Consider the following 18,028-nt stretch of genomic DNA (forward strand, 5'->3'; position numbering starts at 1 on the left):
TACTAGAGGGTAAAAATCCGCCTTTAAGTCCTTGTGGGATTCTTCGGAACAGATTTCAACGAAGAAATGTTAACCCCGCCAACAAGAATGTCGAGAAGGAAAATTTTTGAGTTCTCATGATTTCTTATCTAAATTCGAAAGTGGATATTTTTCAAAATTAGATTGTTTTGAGATTCCTTCCACGTCTCCGAAAAAATCCCTGCCGGTTTCTTTACCACCTAGGAAAAAAAATCGTTACAAAGCGGCGGTTTTCATCCTAGGAAAAGTAAAGGTAGTTTCTAGATTGCTGTGTAGATGGCGCTAAATATACGGAAGTAAATCAAAACAAATCCCTGGGAATTTTATATTTTCCCCAAAAGAAAAAACCCATTTAGGCCTTGATGGCGTCCGCGACGGTTATCAGTTTTAGTATAAGTGTATGATTGTTGTGAGGTAGAACCAGAACAATGGCTCAGTTTGGAAAGAATTTGGACATTTTTAGCGCTTCGAGAACCGTGAAAATTATTGGAACTCAAAGCAATGAAAATTTTACTGTAAGTTTTTGTACCACCACCATGTTCACTACTAATGTCGATGCCATAAAAACTTATGAAACTTAATGATTACGGTATACAAGGGTCCAGTCGTAAAAAAAGTTTAACTTTTAAATAGATTTGATTTCTTACAAATTTCTTATTTCGGTCGAGGATTTCGGCCTAATCAATCAAAGGCAGTGATATTTTACCAATGCAGCTTAGCCTCAGGTATGGATTTAGACGGTAGCACTTTAGTTCTTTCTACCATCGCGAAATATCTCGTGCCTTCTTTTCATGCCCAAAGTAGAAAAGGGCACATTGTTACAAGACAAGGTAGGCCCTGCTGGATGATTTTAAACTAAGAGATCAATTCTTCAAGATTTTGTCGTTATTGGCTGGAAACTACATCGCAATGCAGTTAATTTGCTAGAAAGCACTCCACGTCAGGACTTTGATTGCTTGCAGCTAAAGGCAGATTTTCAAAATTTCAGAATGCCCTTTTTATTTCAAAATGCCCTTTTAATAAGTTGTGCTACCCTAGACATTATCCCTGGATCAGCCCCTGAACCTGAAGATAACATTAAGGCTATGAGCTACCTGGTTCTTGTATTTTGTTTATTTCATTACAGCTGTATATAGTAGAAGTGTCAATGGGTAGATTCAGTTGGACGGTTAAACATCGTTACAGCGAATTTCACGATATGCACGAAAAGGTAAGAAAGTGCTGTCGATTTCAGGGTCCAGTTGCTCAAAAATTGGTTATAGTTAACCACAGTGGATAGTTGACATATTGACAATTTAAATAGCGTTGTTTCTACGGTATTTATCCCCCGGCTATCTTTAACCAATTTTTGAGCAACTGGACCCAGGACCCAGTTCCACAGTTGTGAGTTAAGATTTGACCCTGAGTTAACTCATTGAAAATGAACTAATTTAACTCAGAGTTAACTCTAACTCACAACTGTGGAACTGGATCCTGGTCTTTGGTTTTTGGACTCCTGCTTTGGATGCTGACTGACTGTTCTGGACTTATCAATTTTACCCTGTGTTTGGATTCGAGAACTCTGCTTTGTCCCCACTCGGAAACTTGGCCTTCAAACTGGACATGGCAACCAAAACCTCCATTTGTCTTGAAGCTCTGAGTCTGGTTTTCAAATTGAAAATTGTCTTCTTTACAAATGACAAGTTAAAAGATTTGCTATAACGGAGACAGACACAGAATGAGCCAAGCTGGCTTATCCAGAAAGTGATATCCCATGCTGAGTCCCACAATCATGAAAACCGAAGAGTCGAAATATTGAGAGGTTGAAATTTATTCAGAATCCAAATTTTTGGTTCGGTTCTAAAAACAACTCACATATCAGTAGACTTAATGGTTTGGATAAGCCAAAAATTGATGGGCAGGATGATTATTAGGTTATTACGATAACGGGAAATTTCTTATTAGCTTGTAGCTGACCACAAGATCGACAAGAATATTTTGCCGCCGAAGAAAATATTTGGTAAAATGTCAGAATCTTTTATAAAAAGACGACAGATGGATTTGGAGATTTACATACAAAGTGTACTGCATACGTTAAACTTTACGATTCCGCCAGTGCTGGCACATTTCCTTGACTTCCATAAATATGTAAGTACGTAATCATAGTTTTTTGGAGCGACGAGGACGCTTGTGGCATGTTAGGATCCTGCGGACGAAGATGCCGGATTTCATCTCAAATTGAATTCAAATCTAACTATAATATCTCAAATTCTACAAACGGTTAATGAAAATCGTGTCGTATATGAGACCTAAACATTAATCTGAGTTTTATCGAGATAGGCCTATCTGATTTGCTGGGAGGTTAAAATCTAGGTGAAAGTTTATTGCAGATGAATTGAATTTTGGATAAGATGTCCTTTTGACACACATGCCACTTGCGTTACTGCTATATCCAGTGAAACATTGATTTATCATATTTGGGTCATGATTTTCTGTTTTATGATTGCCTTAATAGTTCTACTTCATTGTACTATAAGGGGCTGTCCACAAAAGATATCCACACAAAGTTGCAAAATTCTAATAAATAAATCGTTGAAAATGAAATTTGTGGAGAGGTGTTCACTGTAGAGAGGGTTTAACTTTTCCAAGTGTACATGGTATTTGTATAAACCAGTATAATTCAAATTTCAATAAAATGTACAAGAAAGAAATTGAACCACAGTCACTGACAAACTACTAGTACTATAGCTACCTAGCCGGGTCCTAGCTTGTCACAGTTCCTCATTGTTTCACCTGATGGGCCTTGAGCTAGGGACACATGAGCGTATTTTTTGCCCGATCGCGACGATTAAATTTGCCAGCGAATTCGCCGATGAAATTATACGCCCGATACGAGCGGGCACACATAGCGAAATTCGGTCAGCGACTGGCACTAAGAGGGAGAGAGTTAACGAATCACATGATATCAACAATGCATCCTATTCGTTGATAAAAATGGATCGCTCGGCGAAATTCGCTGAGTGCGGGCAGACAAGCGAATTTGCGGGCGATCGATCGCCGGCGTAAATAATCGGGCGAAAATATCAAACATGTTTGATACGGGCGATTCGCCGGGCGATCGAGTCGGCCGACGAAATCGTCGTCGCCGTGAGTGGCCACACGAGCGAATTGGGCGAAAAAATACGCTCGTGTGCCCCTACCTTAAGTGAATATTAAGTAGTTGCGTTGATGTTTTTTGTGAAATGACTGAGTTATTTATTTTAGGAAATCCATGGTATAACAGAAAGTTTGGCTGAGACCCTTTATCTCAAAGGTAAAATTAAAAAAGGTGTCTTCCATTTATTTTCGTGTTTTAGGGCCCGATATCGGGTCTCTGAGCTGGCACAACGAGAAAGCTGTTTTCAGCATATTTTTTGAAGGAAACATATTTGACACTGAAAATTTATTAAAGAAATGCTGCTTACATGAAAAAGTGCCCTTTTTAGGGTATCTTCTACTCAGAGCAGATTTAACAATAATGGGGAATAAACCGCATAGGTACCAGTACCCAAAATAGCCTCCACCCCTCTCATTTCTGTACCCTTAACTTTGCCACATCTCACTTTTACAGTTGTTTCATGTGTTCTTTGCCTCAAATCTTTTTCCATTGAATTAGGTGATGGATTGCTTCAGTCGAAAGGTATATTCTCGTTAACACCACTACAGCTGTACGCTATAAATGAACGCCTGAAGCTAGCAGAGCCCACTTGTGGTAAGTAACTGCATCCAGTTGCGTAGACGTGGACATAAAATAGTCGGCATCCAAAGTGTGGAAATAAATGGATATTACAGAATTATGCCATTTTTCAATCTTTTTTGTTGATTGGTCTTGTTGTAGAGTCTGGTGATAAGAAAAAGGACATCGGACATATTTTAGACTTTGTCACTTTGGATCAAAAACTACGGGTATGGTATCAATTTGTTATTCTTTTTTGAGAATAACCCCATGACATTTTAGAAAAATGGTGTTGATTTGATGATTGTAGATTGTGGGATCACGAGACCCAGTCGGAGATAGTAATATTGATATGAATGCACTCGAGTTTGACATGACCGTGTTCCGAAATTTAGAGCATTTAGAGGTTGGTTCAAATCTTTTTAGCCCACTTGGGACTTTAGTCCCAGCGGGCTATTGCGTTCACTTTTCGTCCATCCGTCCGTCTGTAAAGGGAATCCAGTTATTTTGGGAAGTTTTTAAGACGCTTCAATGTAATGTCTTGACATTTGGGTTACACATGTATCTACCCTAGAAACATCTTCAGCCCAAAAACTGGCCCTGTCAGAATCAAGATGGCCGACCGGCAGCCATTGTTGTTCACCAAAATCAGCACTTTTTACACATTTTTGAACTTTTTGAGGGAAATTTTGAAGACGCTTCGATTAATTACCTTGATCTTGTGGCACCAATCAGATTGCTCGTTGTATAATCGCTGGGGTAAATTTCACGGAAGAACCATAAATGGGAAAACCCGGGCTAAAATGAAACAGAATATCTGATTGGCTAATAATGACATCATCTAAGCTGCGCGCGTAACTGCGCACTCAGTCTAGTGTGGCAGGGTTTCATACCGTGGCAATCTCAATGCCATCAGGTTTGAATCCCTGCCGGGGGAGGATGACTTATACCAGTCAATTTGGGAAACTGTTAGTCAAGTCAGTGAAAATTTTTCTTTTTGGAAAGACTGATATTCAACTGAACAAATTTCATTGCTTAACTGAGTCAGTGAATTGCATCATTGCTAGGCTACCCATTAGATGAAACTTTACCATATAGATTGAGACACTGTCTAAGGGATATAAATGAATTGTATTTGTTGGCTGATTCAGGCCATAAAATTTCAAATTGATGAAGAAAATAAAAGATGCTTTAGCATGCTGTGAAAACCTGGTAGTTGATTTCAGCACCCAACGTAAGGTTTTTTTTAGGTTGTAGATCCTGAAAAAATTTTAGGGCCTGAAAAGAACTAAAAGTTGTTTCTAGGACCTAAAAAGTTACACAGTTGTGTTTCTTTAATCAATTTGAGTTATGTGGCTCGTATCAGCCCCCATTCTAGATTCTACCTTTAAGATGGCGGCACGTAAAAATTAAAATAACGTGTGTGTGCTTTATTTTTCAGAGGGACGTTGAAATGTTTTGTTTTCTAATTTTAGATTGTAAATTGTAATGCAGCCATGATAAATGGAGTTGAAGTCTTAAAGAGAACTGTTAAAACTCTATCAGTTCGTCATACGATCAACTCACTAAAGGTGAGGTACATCATTTTCGATGATTAGTGTCTTTCAGTATCGATACACGGTTCATTACGGGCACCCCCAGTTAATTGAAGAAATCTCAAAAAGGCCTTGAATAGCAGTGAGTGTTCAAGAAAGGCATTGAAAATTGAGGCAAGGGGAAAAATAAGGGTCGGTGGCTGGTTAATTGACTGGAGGAAGTTCTTCGAACACTAGGCCAAACAGAAGTAGCCTCTGTTTAAATAGTCTCCTTTCTAAGTCTGTATACTCAAACAATTGCAATACGAGTTATAGGCCTAATGTTCGTTACCGGAAGTAGGTATCAGTTTTCGCGTCAACCAACTACATTTCAATGAAAATCCGTTGGTTCAAGTTTCCAGTAAGCATTTTCTCTAAAACTATACACGCTCTCACCTTTTCCAAGATTTCCCAATTTTTTGAGAAAATGCTTACTGGAAACTTGAACCGACGGATTTTCATTGAAATGTAGTCGGCTGACGCGAAAACTGATACCTACTTCCGGTAACGAACGTTAGGCCTATTACCCGTAATAGGTCCGCTTATAGAAGTTCTTTTTTTCCATGAGTGTATATGGGTTTCTATCTGTATCGATTAAGTCTTTTGATTCGTGTGGAAATTGCTTTATTTGGCTGAAAAAGATGGGTTCAAAGTAGCGTTGAATATCCACCAATTTGGATCTGCGATGCCATGAATTCTGATGCAGTTTTCGTCATATATTTTACATTTTTGATCATGTATATAGATATATCGTTGTAGGATATACTAATGAGGGATGTAGCGGATATGCCAATTGATGGACACGGATATTTGATTCCGTTTTGGTTGTGCTTGAGATTCGCTGATTTTAGTCATAATGAAATATCGTCGTTGGAAGAAAGCGTGGTACGTAATTTACAAGTCAAAACTCTGCAGTATTTTTTCTTTCATCCAAATTTATAATTCCATCATTAGATTTCCATCCTCCCCGGCAGGGATTCGAACCTGATCACTGGCATCGAGATTGCCACGGTACGAAACCCTGCCACACTAGACCAACTGAGCAGCTACTCGCGAAGCTTAGATGATGTCATTATTAGCCAATCCGGACCCGGTCAAGTGTGGCAGAGTTTTGTGTCTTGGCTGGGTGTAGTGATGCCATCGGGTTCAAATCCCTGCCGAGGCAAGATGTGTAGATTTCCTGTTGGATGAAGTTCTTGGTGTTACTTAGTTTGGTAACTAACCAAAATTTCATCTTGTTTAACATTCTAATAAATTCTCTGAATATTCTGTCTGAAAGAAATGTTAGAAAAAACAAGGAGTTTGATCTTTAGGTTGTGGGTTATTCTTCTATCCAGGGAATTCCTCCGAATTCGAGGAACTGGTTTTTCATTGTTGTTCATTCTGTTTATATTTTCAGAAATTGATCAGAAAAGTTGAACATTTAAACTTGAGTCACAATAAACTTTTGAGGATTGAACATTTATCGGAACTGAGTGAACTGATGAATTTAGACTTGTCTCATAACGCGCTACACGATTTAAACGCTCTTCATACGAAACTGGGAAACTTGAAAAAATTGAATCTTTCCGGAAACAACATTACTTCATTACAAGGTACATGTACAGATTTGTTTGCTTTTACTTGCGCACGATGGTCACCCTCGATAGAACTAATCGGTCCCTGGTTAAACCTTAAGATTGCTTACCGGGTAATTTGTACCAGAATGCTTAGACCGTATATATAGATTGAGTCCTGTTCTGGAGGAGGGCTATTACATTTAGTTCATTCGTCCATCATTTGTCCATCCGTAGCTAGATGGAGTCAAGCGCTTTTTTGGAGATGTTTCCAACCGGCTTTGATGTGTCGTCTTGATGCATCTACCCTAGACACATCTGCTGCCCAAAAATTAGCCCGATCAGATTTACAATGCCATTGTCAAAGTTCAACGCAAAATCTTATCGGTTATTTGTATCAGCATGCCACATTGGGCTCTCAACAAGTATTGGTATGTGTTTATACAGAAGGACGTTATGAGGTCTTGTGGCATTAGATGCTATTGGGTTATCAACAAATCCTTTTTTGATGAACCACCTTCTCCACTATCCATTGGACAAATGAACCAGAGTACAGAGAAAATATAATGTGCTCTCTATGAATTCAATTTCTCTATAAAGCCTAAATGAACATATTTGTTATCTTATTTTTCAGGATTGTCAAAACTTTATTCTCTTGAAATACTCGATTTAAGCAGTAATGATATTTCCAAGGTAAACTTCATTTTAGAAAAAAACATGGCCGTAGAAAATCATTTAGTGGTTGGGTTACTGGGTATTTTTTTTATTTAAGGTGATGGAAGTCAGTCATATCAGTCGATTACCCTGTCTTGAGAAACTATTACTAATGGGTAACCCAGTAACTATAGTTTTAGACTATAGGACTAAAGTGTTTGAACTGTTTGGTGATCGCTGTAGTGAGGTATGTGTTATGTACTGTTTACCTGTTAACCTGTTCTGCAGTTGTTAGTTATCAACAATTGAAATAAATGCCGGGGCTTGGTTTCTCGAAGAGGCTTAGCCTTTTAATGGTAAATTGATTTGGTAGTTAGTCCGTTTCTTGAAACTAGCCCCTTAAATCAGATTTAGACCCAATTTGAGAGAGCTTTGTCTGGAGATTGCAGACCAGCGAGCTCGCTGTATGTAGATACTTGCCCTTATATGTACTGTTTACCTGTTAACCTGTTCTGCAGTTGTTAGTTATCAACAATTGAAATAAATGCCAGGGCTCGGTTTCTCAAAGAGGCTTAGCCTTTTAATGGTAAATTGATTTGGTAGTTAGTCCGTTTCTTGAAACTAGCCCCTTAAATCAGATTTAGACCCAATTTGAGAGAGCTTTGTCTGGAGATTGCAGACCCCTATTTTGGCAGCGAGCTCGCTGTATGTAGATACTTGCCCTTATTTGTCCTTTTCATTTATTAGTGCTCCCATCAAAGTCTGTCCCTGAACCCAACCCTGTCAGATAAGTCTTGGTAGATATTCTTTTCAGTATGGTACGTATATTTCTTGTTGCAGTTGTGTTTAGATAATTTACGCCCGAGTCAGAAAGAATTGGACACTGTGGCGATATTACAAGCTATTCATAAAGCTCGACAAGGACGAGAAAAGTCGAAAAAACCAAAAAAGGTTCGGTTAATCAGACAAGAACTTCATTTGTAGAAATTCTGCAAAGCCCAACAATCAATACATGTTTAATATAATTTTAGGGCACTCTACTGTTACACCAGAAATAGGCCTACATTTATACAGTTGACTACACTTATATTGTTACTGCATATATGGTAGAAACATTTATATCGTATATTTCATTTGGCCTGATGAAACTCTTCAGTTTAGTAGCTCTCAGGGAATGAGCACAATTCGTAGGTAAAACAAATCGATCTGAAGTAATTGTTCCTGCCTACCACTGTCTGTGTGTGTGTTGAAAATTGCAGTTTAGCGGAATTTAATCAAAATGATAGACAAGGCTTCAGTCTTGCTGTAGTGCCCTAGGGCACTTTTTAAAAGAGTAGTAATGATATGTTTTCATCAATATCATGAATCCTGGACCTCAAGAGCACAGCACCTTTGGTCTTCTAGTATTTATATGCTTATACTGTACTACACTTACGAATATCATATTGATATTGCAAGTCCTCGTCAATACCATATAAGGGTAGTTGACTGTATGAGCTTGATAGATTTTTTTAAACCCACTAGAGAAGGCCTGAAATATCGTAAAGGTTCTTAATTTCATTCTATTTCTGTATATATTTTATCTTATTTTCCGTTGCACCTATTTTGGTTGAATTTCTATTTTGTTTTTTCAGCAAGCTCATTCAGTTTCGATAGCAGATTTAGAGGAAGGAATATTGGATGATCAAACAGGTAATCATAATGTACGTAATGTGACCTTCATTGGTTTTGTAAACTTATTCAATACAAGTCCACTATTGCTAAGATGTTTTCCAAGGATTGATTAACAATAAATACAATATGTTTCATTATCCTGTAATTTAAAATTCAAATATTCTATTTTCTAAAACTGATCAGTCCCCCACCTGACTCCAGTGGGTGTGATTTAGTTTGTTATGGAGCTACAACTGGCCGCTCAGCTTTTACGGCAAATAAACTTAAGATATAAAAAAAAACAATATAAACTGACCCTTACCTGATGACATGATCTTTGTCTCTCACCTTCCTTTAAAAAACATTTAGCTGTTCAAACTTTCGTGATTACGAGTTAGGAAAGCTTGATAACCGTGCCAACAAATTAGAAAATTTCATCATTCAACTTATTCATATCTACAGTGAGAACTAGAGAGTCGGATGAAACAGCGACCGAGGGAGCAACGAGGGAAGCTGAATATTTTCGATTACAAGTCGAAACTATTCGCGCACAAGGTGGCGAAGGTTGGCTGAGTCTACTTAATGATATACAGATTTCAGATCAGGTAAAAAAGTTCTATTTTATACAATTGTTTTTGACTAAACCGCTAAGGCTATTGTCTGGATTCATTATTTTACTACGTGCCCTCTGTCTCCTAGGTCGTAATGGGCCTTTACTTTTTAGCCCACTTGGGACTTTAGTCCCAGCGGGCTATTGCGTTCACTTTTCGTCCGTCGTCCGTCCGTCCGTCGACGGAATCCAGTTATTTTGGGAAGTTTTGAAGACGCTTCAAGGTAATGTCTTGATATTTGGTTTATACATGTATCTACCCTAGACACATCTTCAGCCCAAAAACTGGCCCTGTCAGATTCAAGATGGCCGACTGGCAGCCATTGTTGTTCGCCAAAAAAAGCACTTTTTACACATTTTCGAAGTTTACGAGGGAAATTTTGAAGACGCTTTGATCATTTACCTTGATCTTTCGATTATATTTGAATCTACCAAGGGCCCATCAGCATAAGAAAAATTGGGTCCATCTGACTCGAGATGGCCGTCCTATGACCTTTTAAGTGCCCAAAAATGTCAAATTTGGCCAGAATTCTAGGTCCTGTAGCTTCCTACTGGTTTGCCATTTCTCATTGCAATTTGTGATGGGTATTCTTTGTAAAGGGATGTTTTATACCTGAGACAGGTATTTTTGATCTGCCAATTATGATGCAATTGGCGGCCATCTTGGTGTCATTAGTACTTATTTGTAGGTGGGAAAAAGTTTTTCGACATTATATTGATACCTAAGCATATTTTGCTACAACAATGAATTAGAAAGTTGTAGCGTATAACGTGTTCTATGATTGGGGTGAGTTTCAAGTTCATTGTTTTTTGTATATGGCCACCAGGGGGCGTTGAATAATACAATATCTTAGTATTTCTATATTATATTCGTACCAATACATATTTTGTTACCGCAATCAATTGCAAAGTTGTAGCTCATGACATCTTCCATGATTATGGTGAGTTTTAAGGACATTAGTTAATGTATATGGTCACCAGGGGGCGTTGAATAGTAGAATAACCTGGTATTTCCTTATTATATTGGTACCTAGGCATATTTTGTTACCATCATCAATTGCAAAGTTGTAGTTCATGACATGTTCTATGAATATGGTTAGTTACAAGGTTATTGGGTTTTGAATATGGTCACCAGGGGGCGTTGAATAGTAGAATAACTTAGTATTTCCATATTAAATTGTCAACGAGGCATTGTTTGTTATCACAATCAATTACAAAATCGTAGCTGCTGACATGTTTTATGATTGTATTGAGTTTCAAGGTCATTGGTTTTTGTATATGGTCACCAGAGGGTGTTGAATATTGAAATTCTTAGATTGTTGAGCATTTGAAACCACTTCCCAAGTGGGCATGGTGTCCCTGGACCCCTAGTTTGTTTCTTTCTTTGATAGGTGTTCGATGTCGGTTCAGTTAATTCAAATAGAGTGTCTACATCAAGTGAACAGTCATCTGTCAGGTAGTGGAGTAGAAATTTGATAATCATTTGCTTCAAATACGACCTTACTTCAGTAGAAAAAGATTTCTGTTTTGAAAATGGCTCATTGAATTGAGTGGAAACATCACTACTCTCTTCGCGTTTCTTCAATCATAATTGTGGATCATAATTTTTCTTCAAAAGAAAAGACATCTGTTGCCCTCATTCACGCCAGATTTCGACATTCTGGACCCACTTCTACATTAGATGAGTTTATTTTTTGCCCAATTAAAATTCTATGGGTTTCCTTTGGATCCAGTTTGACATCAAGAAGCAATTCCCGAGTTTAAAAAGTGAATATCTCATCAGAAAGTAACTCTAGAGTCATATCTGAATCCATAACTGTTCAGCAGTATCTCTGCATCAGCCTTTTACGATGAGCAGATTTTCTAAGCAGATCTTATGAAGATCAGCGTTGAATATTGTTCGCTAGAAAATGAGCGATCGCATTCTCCCTTGGTGAAATTGGTTACAAGAAGCTTTGAGTACATATAAATTCTCATGCAACCTCGAAAGCAACTGAAACCTTTTTTGTTGCGCTTTGTTTTCTAGATCTGAAGAGATCGTGCAGTCGGCCACTTGTTCGAGTATCATTCCACCGCAGTTGCCCGGAGTCGAGGATAGCGAATTCGTTACGCACGTGAAACTGCTTATCTCTAGTTTAAACATACAGACTCATATACCGGGAATAACCGGTTCTCCGTGCGACGAAAACGAACACATATTCTCCGTGCTTTGGTGTCGGTGTTACCCGTATCGATCGGAGCAGACGTCGTTTTTCGCTAGCGTCGTTTTAACCAACGAAATGTTGCACATATTCAAACTGAAATGTTCGACGTCGCGCAAAACCGATCTGTCGCACGTCTACAGCATTCCGATCAACAACTTACAAGAGGTCATCGTCGGTTACTGCGGAATGTACGCGCGCGTCGAAGAAGCGTTTATCGGGTCGCCGGGCACGTTTACGTTTCGACCGGCGGACGCGTTTCAAATCGAACGGTTCGTCGCTCGATTGCGCGATCTGTGTAAAATCAACGATCAAGACGTGCTTCTGGTCGTACAGTATGCCGACGTAGCCGAGCAGCGGCTACAAATGGAAATCCAACGCCACGAACCGCGCGAAAATCTCGAAATCGTGCACTACACGTACGTCGAAACGCAGCAGCAGCTGACGGATAACCGCGTGTGCTCGGCGGTCGCGCTGACGCGACGCAATCTCTACCTGATTCACGAGAATATCCTTCATTTTCCGATTCCGACGTTCGAAATCAACGCGACGCCGACCGACAAATATCAATACGAAATCGTACAAATTCATCCGCTAGTGAATACGGTGAAGGACGTGCAGTTTATGACCAAGAGCGACGAATGTTCGGGAAAGCTTGAAGTGTTGTTGTACGGTTTAGAATTGACGTTTGAATCGGTTCCTCTTCCGTACAAAACCGAATTACCGGTTGGATCGGCCATCGAAGTCGTAGAGGATTGGTCACCGGTGTTTAAATGTTTTTTCCTATCTGCAGAGAAAAGAGATTTATTCCTCTGTCAACTGATGCAACAAAGGCGTAAATTATTACTGCCTATAGATCGCGCTGAAGGAAATGGTCACAATGCAAATTTTGATGCTGTAAGTTTAGAAGGCGCAACAGGATTTGGATCGAATATGTCGGAGACAACACTCGATGAGGAATACTGGGAAACTGCTGAGGAGGACGATATGATAGATACCCCTGGGCGGTTAACTCCAGATCCATCAAATTCAACAAAGGAAAAGAACCTCGGACTTGGAAATTCGGTTTTAAAGCTTAGTGTACAGAGTGAAGAAAATGACTTTTCAATCACTGATGAATTGGTTTCAGACCAACAAGTGACAGAGCCAGATCAACTTGCAGAGGTAGACGTAGTCTCACAAGAGCAATTGGACAAGGAAACACCCTCAGGTCAACAATCAGATATGTATAAACCCTCAGACCAACAAAGTGACATGGACAAACACTCACAACAGCTAATATACATGACCAAACCCTCAGAACAGCAAACATCAATGGAAACATTCTCAGAACACCAGCAAAATGACATGAATACTTTGCCAGAAGAGCAAGCTGATATGATCACACCCACAGAAAAAGAACCTGATATGGATAAATCCTCAGAACAGCAAACGTATATGGGGACATCCTCAGAACACCAGAAAATTGACATAAATACATGCTCAGAAGAGCAAACTGATATGGTTACACTCTCAGAAAAAAAACCTGATGTGGAAAAACCCTCGGAACAGCAAACTGACATTGATAAACCCTCACAACAGGAAACTGATATGGTGAAACCTTCAGAACAGACAACTTACAGAGAGAAACCCTCGGAACAGCACACTGACATGGATAAACCTTCAGAACAGTTCGAAAGTGAGGTTGAAGATTCTAAACAAGCGCTCTCTACTGCGAAAACAGATGATAGCCTTCAGGATGGATTGAAATGTTCACCAGCACCGAGTTCATCTTGTTGCACAACATCCGCTTTACCATACGTTTATGAAAACTCGGAGTTCGTGGAACAAATTGAGACTCAAATACGCAACACAGAAAATGTGATGGAATTATCATCAGCCATGAAATCATTGTCCCAGAAGTCTGGTGATGAAATCATTAACTATTTCCATAATAACCTCGTGCAATGCGGTCTCGAAAATGAAGAATTGAGGCACATTTTATGGAGTCCAGTTATTCCTTACGCGAGCCCGGATGTCACCGTTGTAACGTGTATATTTCTGAGCAGTAAAGCGATATATATAGTGTCGGATGAAGAAACCGTGATAAACCGAACGCAACCGACGACCTGGCAAAAACATGTCCGAACTCAATCCGATTCTACGGTCGGCGCGCACAGAGATCCTATCCCTGTTATGAAAACGCCGTTACAAGAATCGTTGCGCTGTATCGCCGTATTACCGCTGAAAAATCTTAAACAAGTCGACATCGGATTATTCGACCAGTGTTTCCGGTTAGCCGGTATAGACGGCGACAGCGTCTACACGTGTATGGCGCGCAGTATGAGTTTGACCGACGCGTTCGTTCATCAGTTGATGTCGGTGTTGATGAAGTGCCCGGCGAATTCGTCATCGGACTATTCGAGCAGCGATTCGGAGCAGGACATCTACGCGCGGTATTCGCGCAGCGAGCCGATCGCGTCGCAAATAAGCCAACGATGCAAGGTGAAATTCGTCTACGCCAGCGAGGAGTCGATCGCCGAGCTGTGCTTCCTCATTCACAGATACCTGAAAATAAAGATCGAAAATCCGACTGCGTTCACGATTCTCAGTTATTTGCTCGTTTTCCGACTCGAACCGTCGTCGGAATCGCCGCGAAATCGCGGTCGGCGCGACCAAGCGCGCTCGATTATATTGACCGATCGATATCTCTGTATCGTCAAAGAGGACTACGCGAACTATCCGCTGTTGGATTTCGTACGCAGTCCGCCGGACAACGTCCAGTACGAGGTCTGCGACGTTCGTCGACTCGAGTATCTGCGTCGCGTCGTCGTCAGCGACTTCACATCGAACGACGTGACGTTCGAGTTCTCCGACCACGACGAGGACATCGTCGTTGATCCGAGTAAGGATTACTTTCGCAAAGACGAAGACGGCGGCCGAGAGTCGCCGAAATCTGTTTCGTGGACGATTATCGTTCAGAACAGCCGCGACAAGGACAAGTTGTTGAAACTTATCGGTAAACAATGGAGCGATTGTCACAACGGTTCTCAGTTATCGATACAAGTCAGTACATGACTGCGCTATTAAAACTCGGATGTCTTATTACGAGAATTATTCTGCCGTCATTCCTCGTTCTCCTGCGAGACTTGTTCAGGGTTCGGTATATTCGTTTGAAGTTCCTTAATTGTTAACTGATAAATCTCGATATAACCATTCGTTTACATTATATTCGTTTGTATTGTATTTGTTTGCATTTTTGATTTCTGTGAAACCTTGTTGGAATGAAGCTTTAGCAATCAGGGTATCTGTTCTTTGGTTCATCATGTCCAAATTTTAATAACGATGATAGTGATAATTTATTTTCTTTTATAGCGCAACTCTAATGATAATTTACAATTTACAACAAATGAAAATGAAACGATATACATGAAAATAAAGGAAAAAAAAACTATTCGAGCAGCGATTCGGAGCAGGACATCTACGATAGTGATAATTTATTTTCTTTTATAGCGCAACTCTAATGATAATTTACAATTTACAACAAATGAAAATGAAACGATATACTTGAAAATACAGGAAAAAAAAAACTCCAATGATATTAGGGTAAAAACTTACTTTGAATGCAATCGAGTGAAAGGTCTCTACAAACTCTATCAATATAACTTCATAATAAGGTTCAACTGCAACAACTAAATATGCTGCAACTAAACTGAATAAATTTTTTTAGAATGAAGCTCATTTGGCATTTTCATATTGTATGATTGCGATAAACTTCAACGTTTTGGTCTTGACTAATCCAAAATTTATTCTGCTCACTTGAACAACTAACATATACGTATTTTATTTCGAAAAGTGGGAATAGTTGGGCCTTTTATTTTTATTAACTTGATCTGTATGTTGAATTTTTAGATATTTTAGAATTGTACCAGCTAGGTAATACGCTGGCTTGTGAGTCACCAATTCATGTTACATAAATACGTACCTGAAGATTACTGCCTTCTCCTACGTACAAATGCTTACGAAAAGAATTTGTACAAGACAGTGTATATCCTTTCAATGATTACATGTATACTCTGCCTTATTCAACCAGTACCTGCAGTACCAGTCTAATGACTAAACCATTGGTGAATGATTTGTTTGGAAAAACTTTTTACTGCCAAGATTCCCAACTGGGCATGCGGTCAACTTGGTGAAATTTCCTAAGTTCAATCATTAGCCACGTTCACACTAGATTCAGCGCTTACGAAGTACCGTACTTTGCTGGTGCCGAATTCACCAAAATACGGCGCTTACACAGCTAGTTAGTTCACACTACGAGTCGACAATTTGGCACTTAGTAAGCCCGGTATAGTAATCACCCGGTGTGCCGATAGAGGGGAGTGTAATTAGCTAAGCGGCGAATCTGCTTTACACTACAGAAAATACGCGGCCAGCTCAGTTCCGTACTGAGATCAGGTTTTCGGCTTGGAATCGCATTCCGCGCTTAATAAGCCGCGTATTTCAGTACGGAACTGAATAAGCCGCGAATAGGCCTCGAATAATTTCCAAGTGTGAACTCTTTGTACCGTACTGAAATCCTAGTGTGAATGCGGCTACTGTAGTAAGGCAGAGTTTCCTGCATTCAATGAGGTGTGTCTTGTGTTCACATGCATGCATTTATCATACTTGCTTAGTTTCATAGAAATATCAATTTGTGCTGAAATGTACAACGTTTCGACCCGGAATACATATAAAAAAATCTCTGTCACAGCATTCGTAATTGTAGTACTAACAAAATGTTGATCCTATTATCTAAAACCTAGCGCACTTCAAAGCATCACTTACAGGCAATTAACATGTCCCAGTGCGAATGACATCAGTGATTTCTCCTTAGGTTTTTGTAACGGTGGGTTTGAAAAATCATGATGAGCAGTTACGATATCTATCATAGGGGCACAATTTACCAAAATGGTTACTTTTACTGCACCAGTAGTGCTGAAAAGTGTTTACTTTTGCTTTACTGCTACAGGCCGTGTTTATGTTTGAATGTTAAAAAACGGTATTCTTTACTGTAAATATTCAGAATACGTCTGCACCTGGTTCGCGTAGTTTATGATGAGTTTGGAAATAAACTATAAATTTTGACTTTTATTTTCAAGAGCTTGTTTGTAACGGGCCCCTGGTTTAGAAAACTTTAAATTGTTCTTTGATGGTTTTATTTGATGGTGCAATATTCCTTATTACAGTTATTATATCTCATATTTAATGTTCGCGGTTTACCATTCTATGTAAAGATATATTTATTCAAATAAAAGATTCAAGAATCAGTGTATAGAACGTGTTAGCGTTTATTTGGATATTTTGATTTTTCTGAGCTTAACGATTCGAATACCAGTAGCTGGGCCCTTTGGGGTGTGGATAACCCTGTTACGCATTGAGTAGGTATATATTGACTTTAATCTGGAGGTTAACCCACTTATTAGCCCACTTGGGACTTTAGTCCCAGCGGGCTATTGCGTTCACTTTTCGTCCGTCGTTCGTCCGTTCGTCCGTCCGTAGACGGAATCCAGTTATTTTGGGAAGTTTTGAAGACGCTTCAAGGTAACGTCTTGATATTTGGTTTACACATGTATCTACCCTAGACACATCTTCAGCCCAAAAACTGGTCCTGTCAGATTCAAGATGGCCGACTGGCAGCCATTGTTGTTCGCCAAAATCAGCACTTTTTACACATTTTTGAGGGAAATTTTGAAGACGCTTTGATCAATTACCTTGATCTTTCGGATATATGTGAATCCCCTCAGGGCCCATCAGCATAACAAAAATTGGGTCGATCGGACTCAAGATGGCCGGCCTATGACCTTTTTAGTGCCCAAAAATGTTAATTTTGGCCCGAATTCCGAGTCCTGTAGCTTCCTACTGGTTTGCCATTTCTCATTGCAATTTGTGAAAGAGATGTTTTGTGAAAAAGATGTATATACCTGAGACAGGTATTTTTCATCAGCCAATTATGACACAATTGGGCGTTGAATAGTAGAATAACTTAATATTTCCTTATTATATTGGTACCTAGGCATATTTTGTTACCATGATCAATTGCAAAGTTG

At 39.4% G+C, this 18,028-nt stretch overlaps 1 protein-coding gene across 1 annotated transcript; it reads left to right on the forward strand.

The window, feature by feature from the left end:
* Positions 1–347: 347 nt before the first annotated feature.
* On the forward strand, positions 348–17,245 carry LOC141901698 (uncharacterized). The gene is made up of 17 exons (XM_074789116.1): positions 348–533; positions 1,145–1,228; positions 1,963–2,145; positions 3,262–3,310; positions 3,653–3,748; positions 3,875–3,942; positions 4,023–4,118; positions 5,188–5,283; positions 6,046–6,171; positions 6,686–6,881; positions 7,477–7,535; positions 7,615–7,743; positions 8,337–8,447; positions 9,131–9,188; positions 9,612–9,754; positions 11,151–11,215; positions 11,786–17,245. Exons 1-17 carry the CDS (start codon positions 447–449, stop codon positions 15,015–15,017), a joined length of 4,878 nt encoding a protein of 1,625 aa, XP_074645217.1. The 5' UTR covers positions 348–446; the 3' UTR covers positions 15,018–17,245.
* Positions 17,246–18,028: the final 783 nt, after the last annotated feature.

The sequence above is a fragment of the Tubulanus polymorphus genome, chromosome 3 (assembly GCF_964204645.1).
Source record: "Tubulanus polymorphus chromosome 3, tnTubPoly1.2, whole genome shotgun sequence".
Classification (NCBI taxonomy): Eukaryota; Metazoa; Nemertea; class Palaeonemertea; order Tubulaniformes; family Tubulanidae; genus Tubulanus; species Tubulanus polymorphus.

What these genes read in the sequence shown, in the direction of transcription:
- LOC141901698 (XM_074789116.1), top strand. Translation starts at nt 447, where the DNA reads ATGGCTCAGTTTGGAAAGAATTTGGACATTTTTAGCGCTTCGAGAACC. An exon ending in TTCACGATATGCACGAAAAG is followed by an intron (nt 1,229 to 1,962) that starts GTAAGAAAGTGC and finishes ATTTCTTATTAG; the next exon opens with CTTGTAGCTGACCACAAGAT. An exon ending in GAAATTTAGAGCATTTAGAG is followed by an intron (nt 4,119 to 5,187) that starts GTTGGTTCAAAT and finishes TTCTAATTTTAG; the next exon opens with ATTGTAAATTGTAATGCAGC.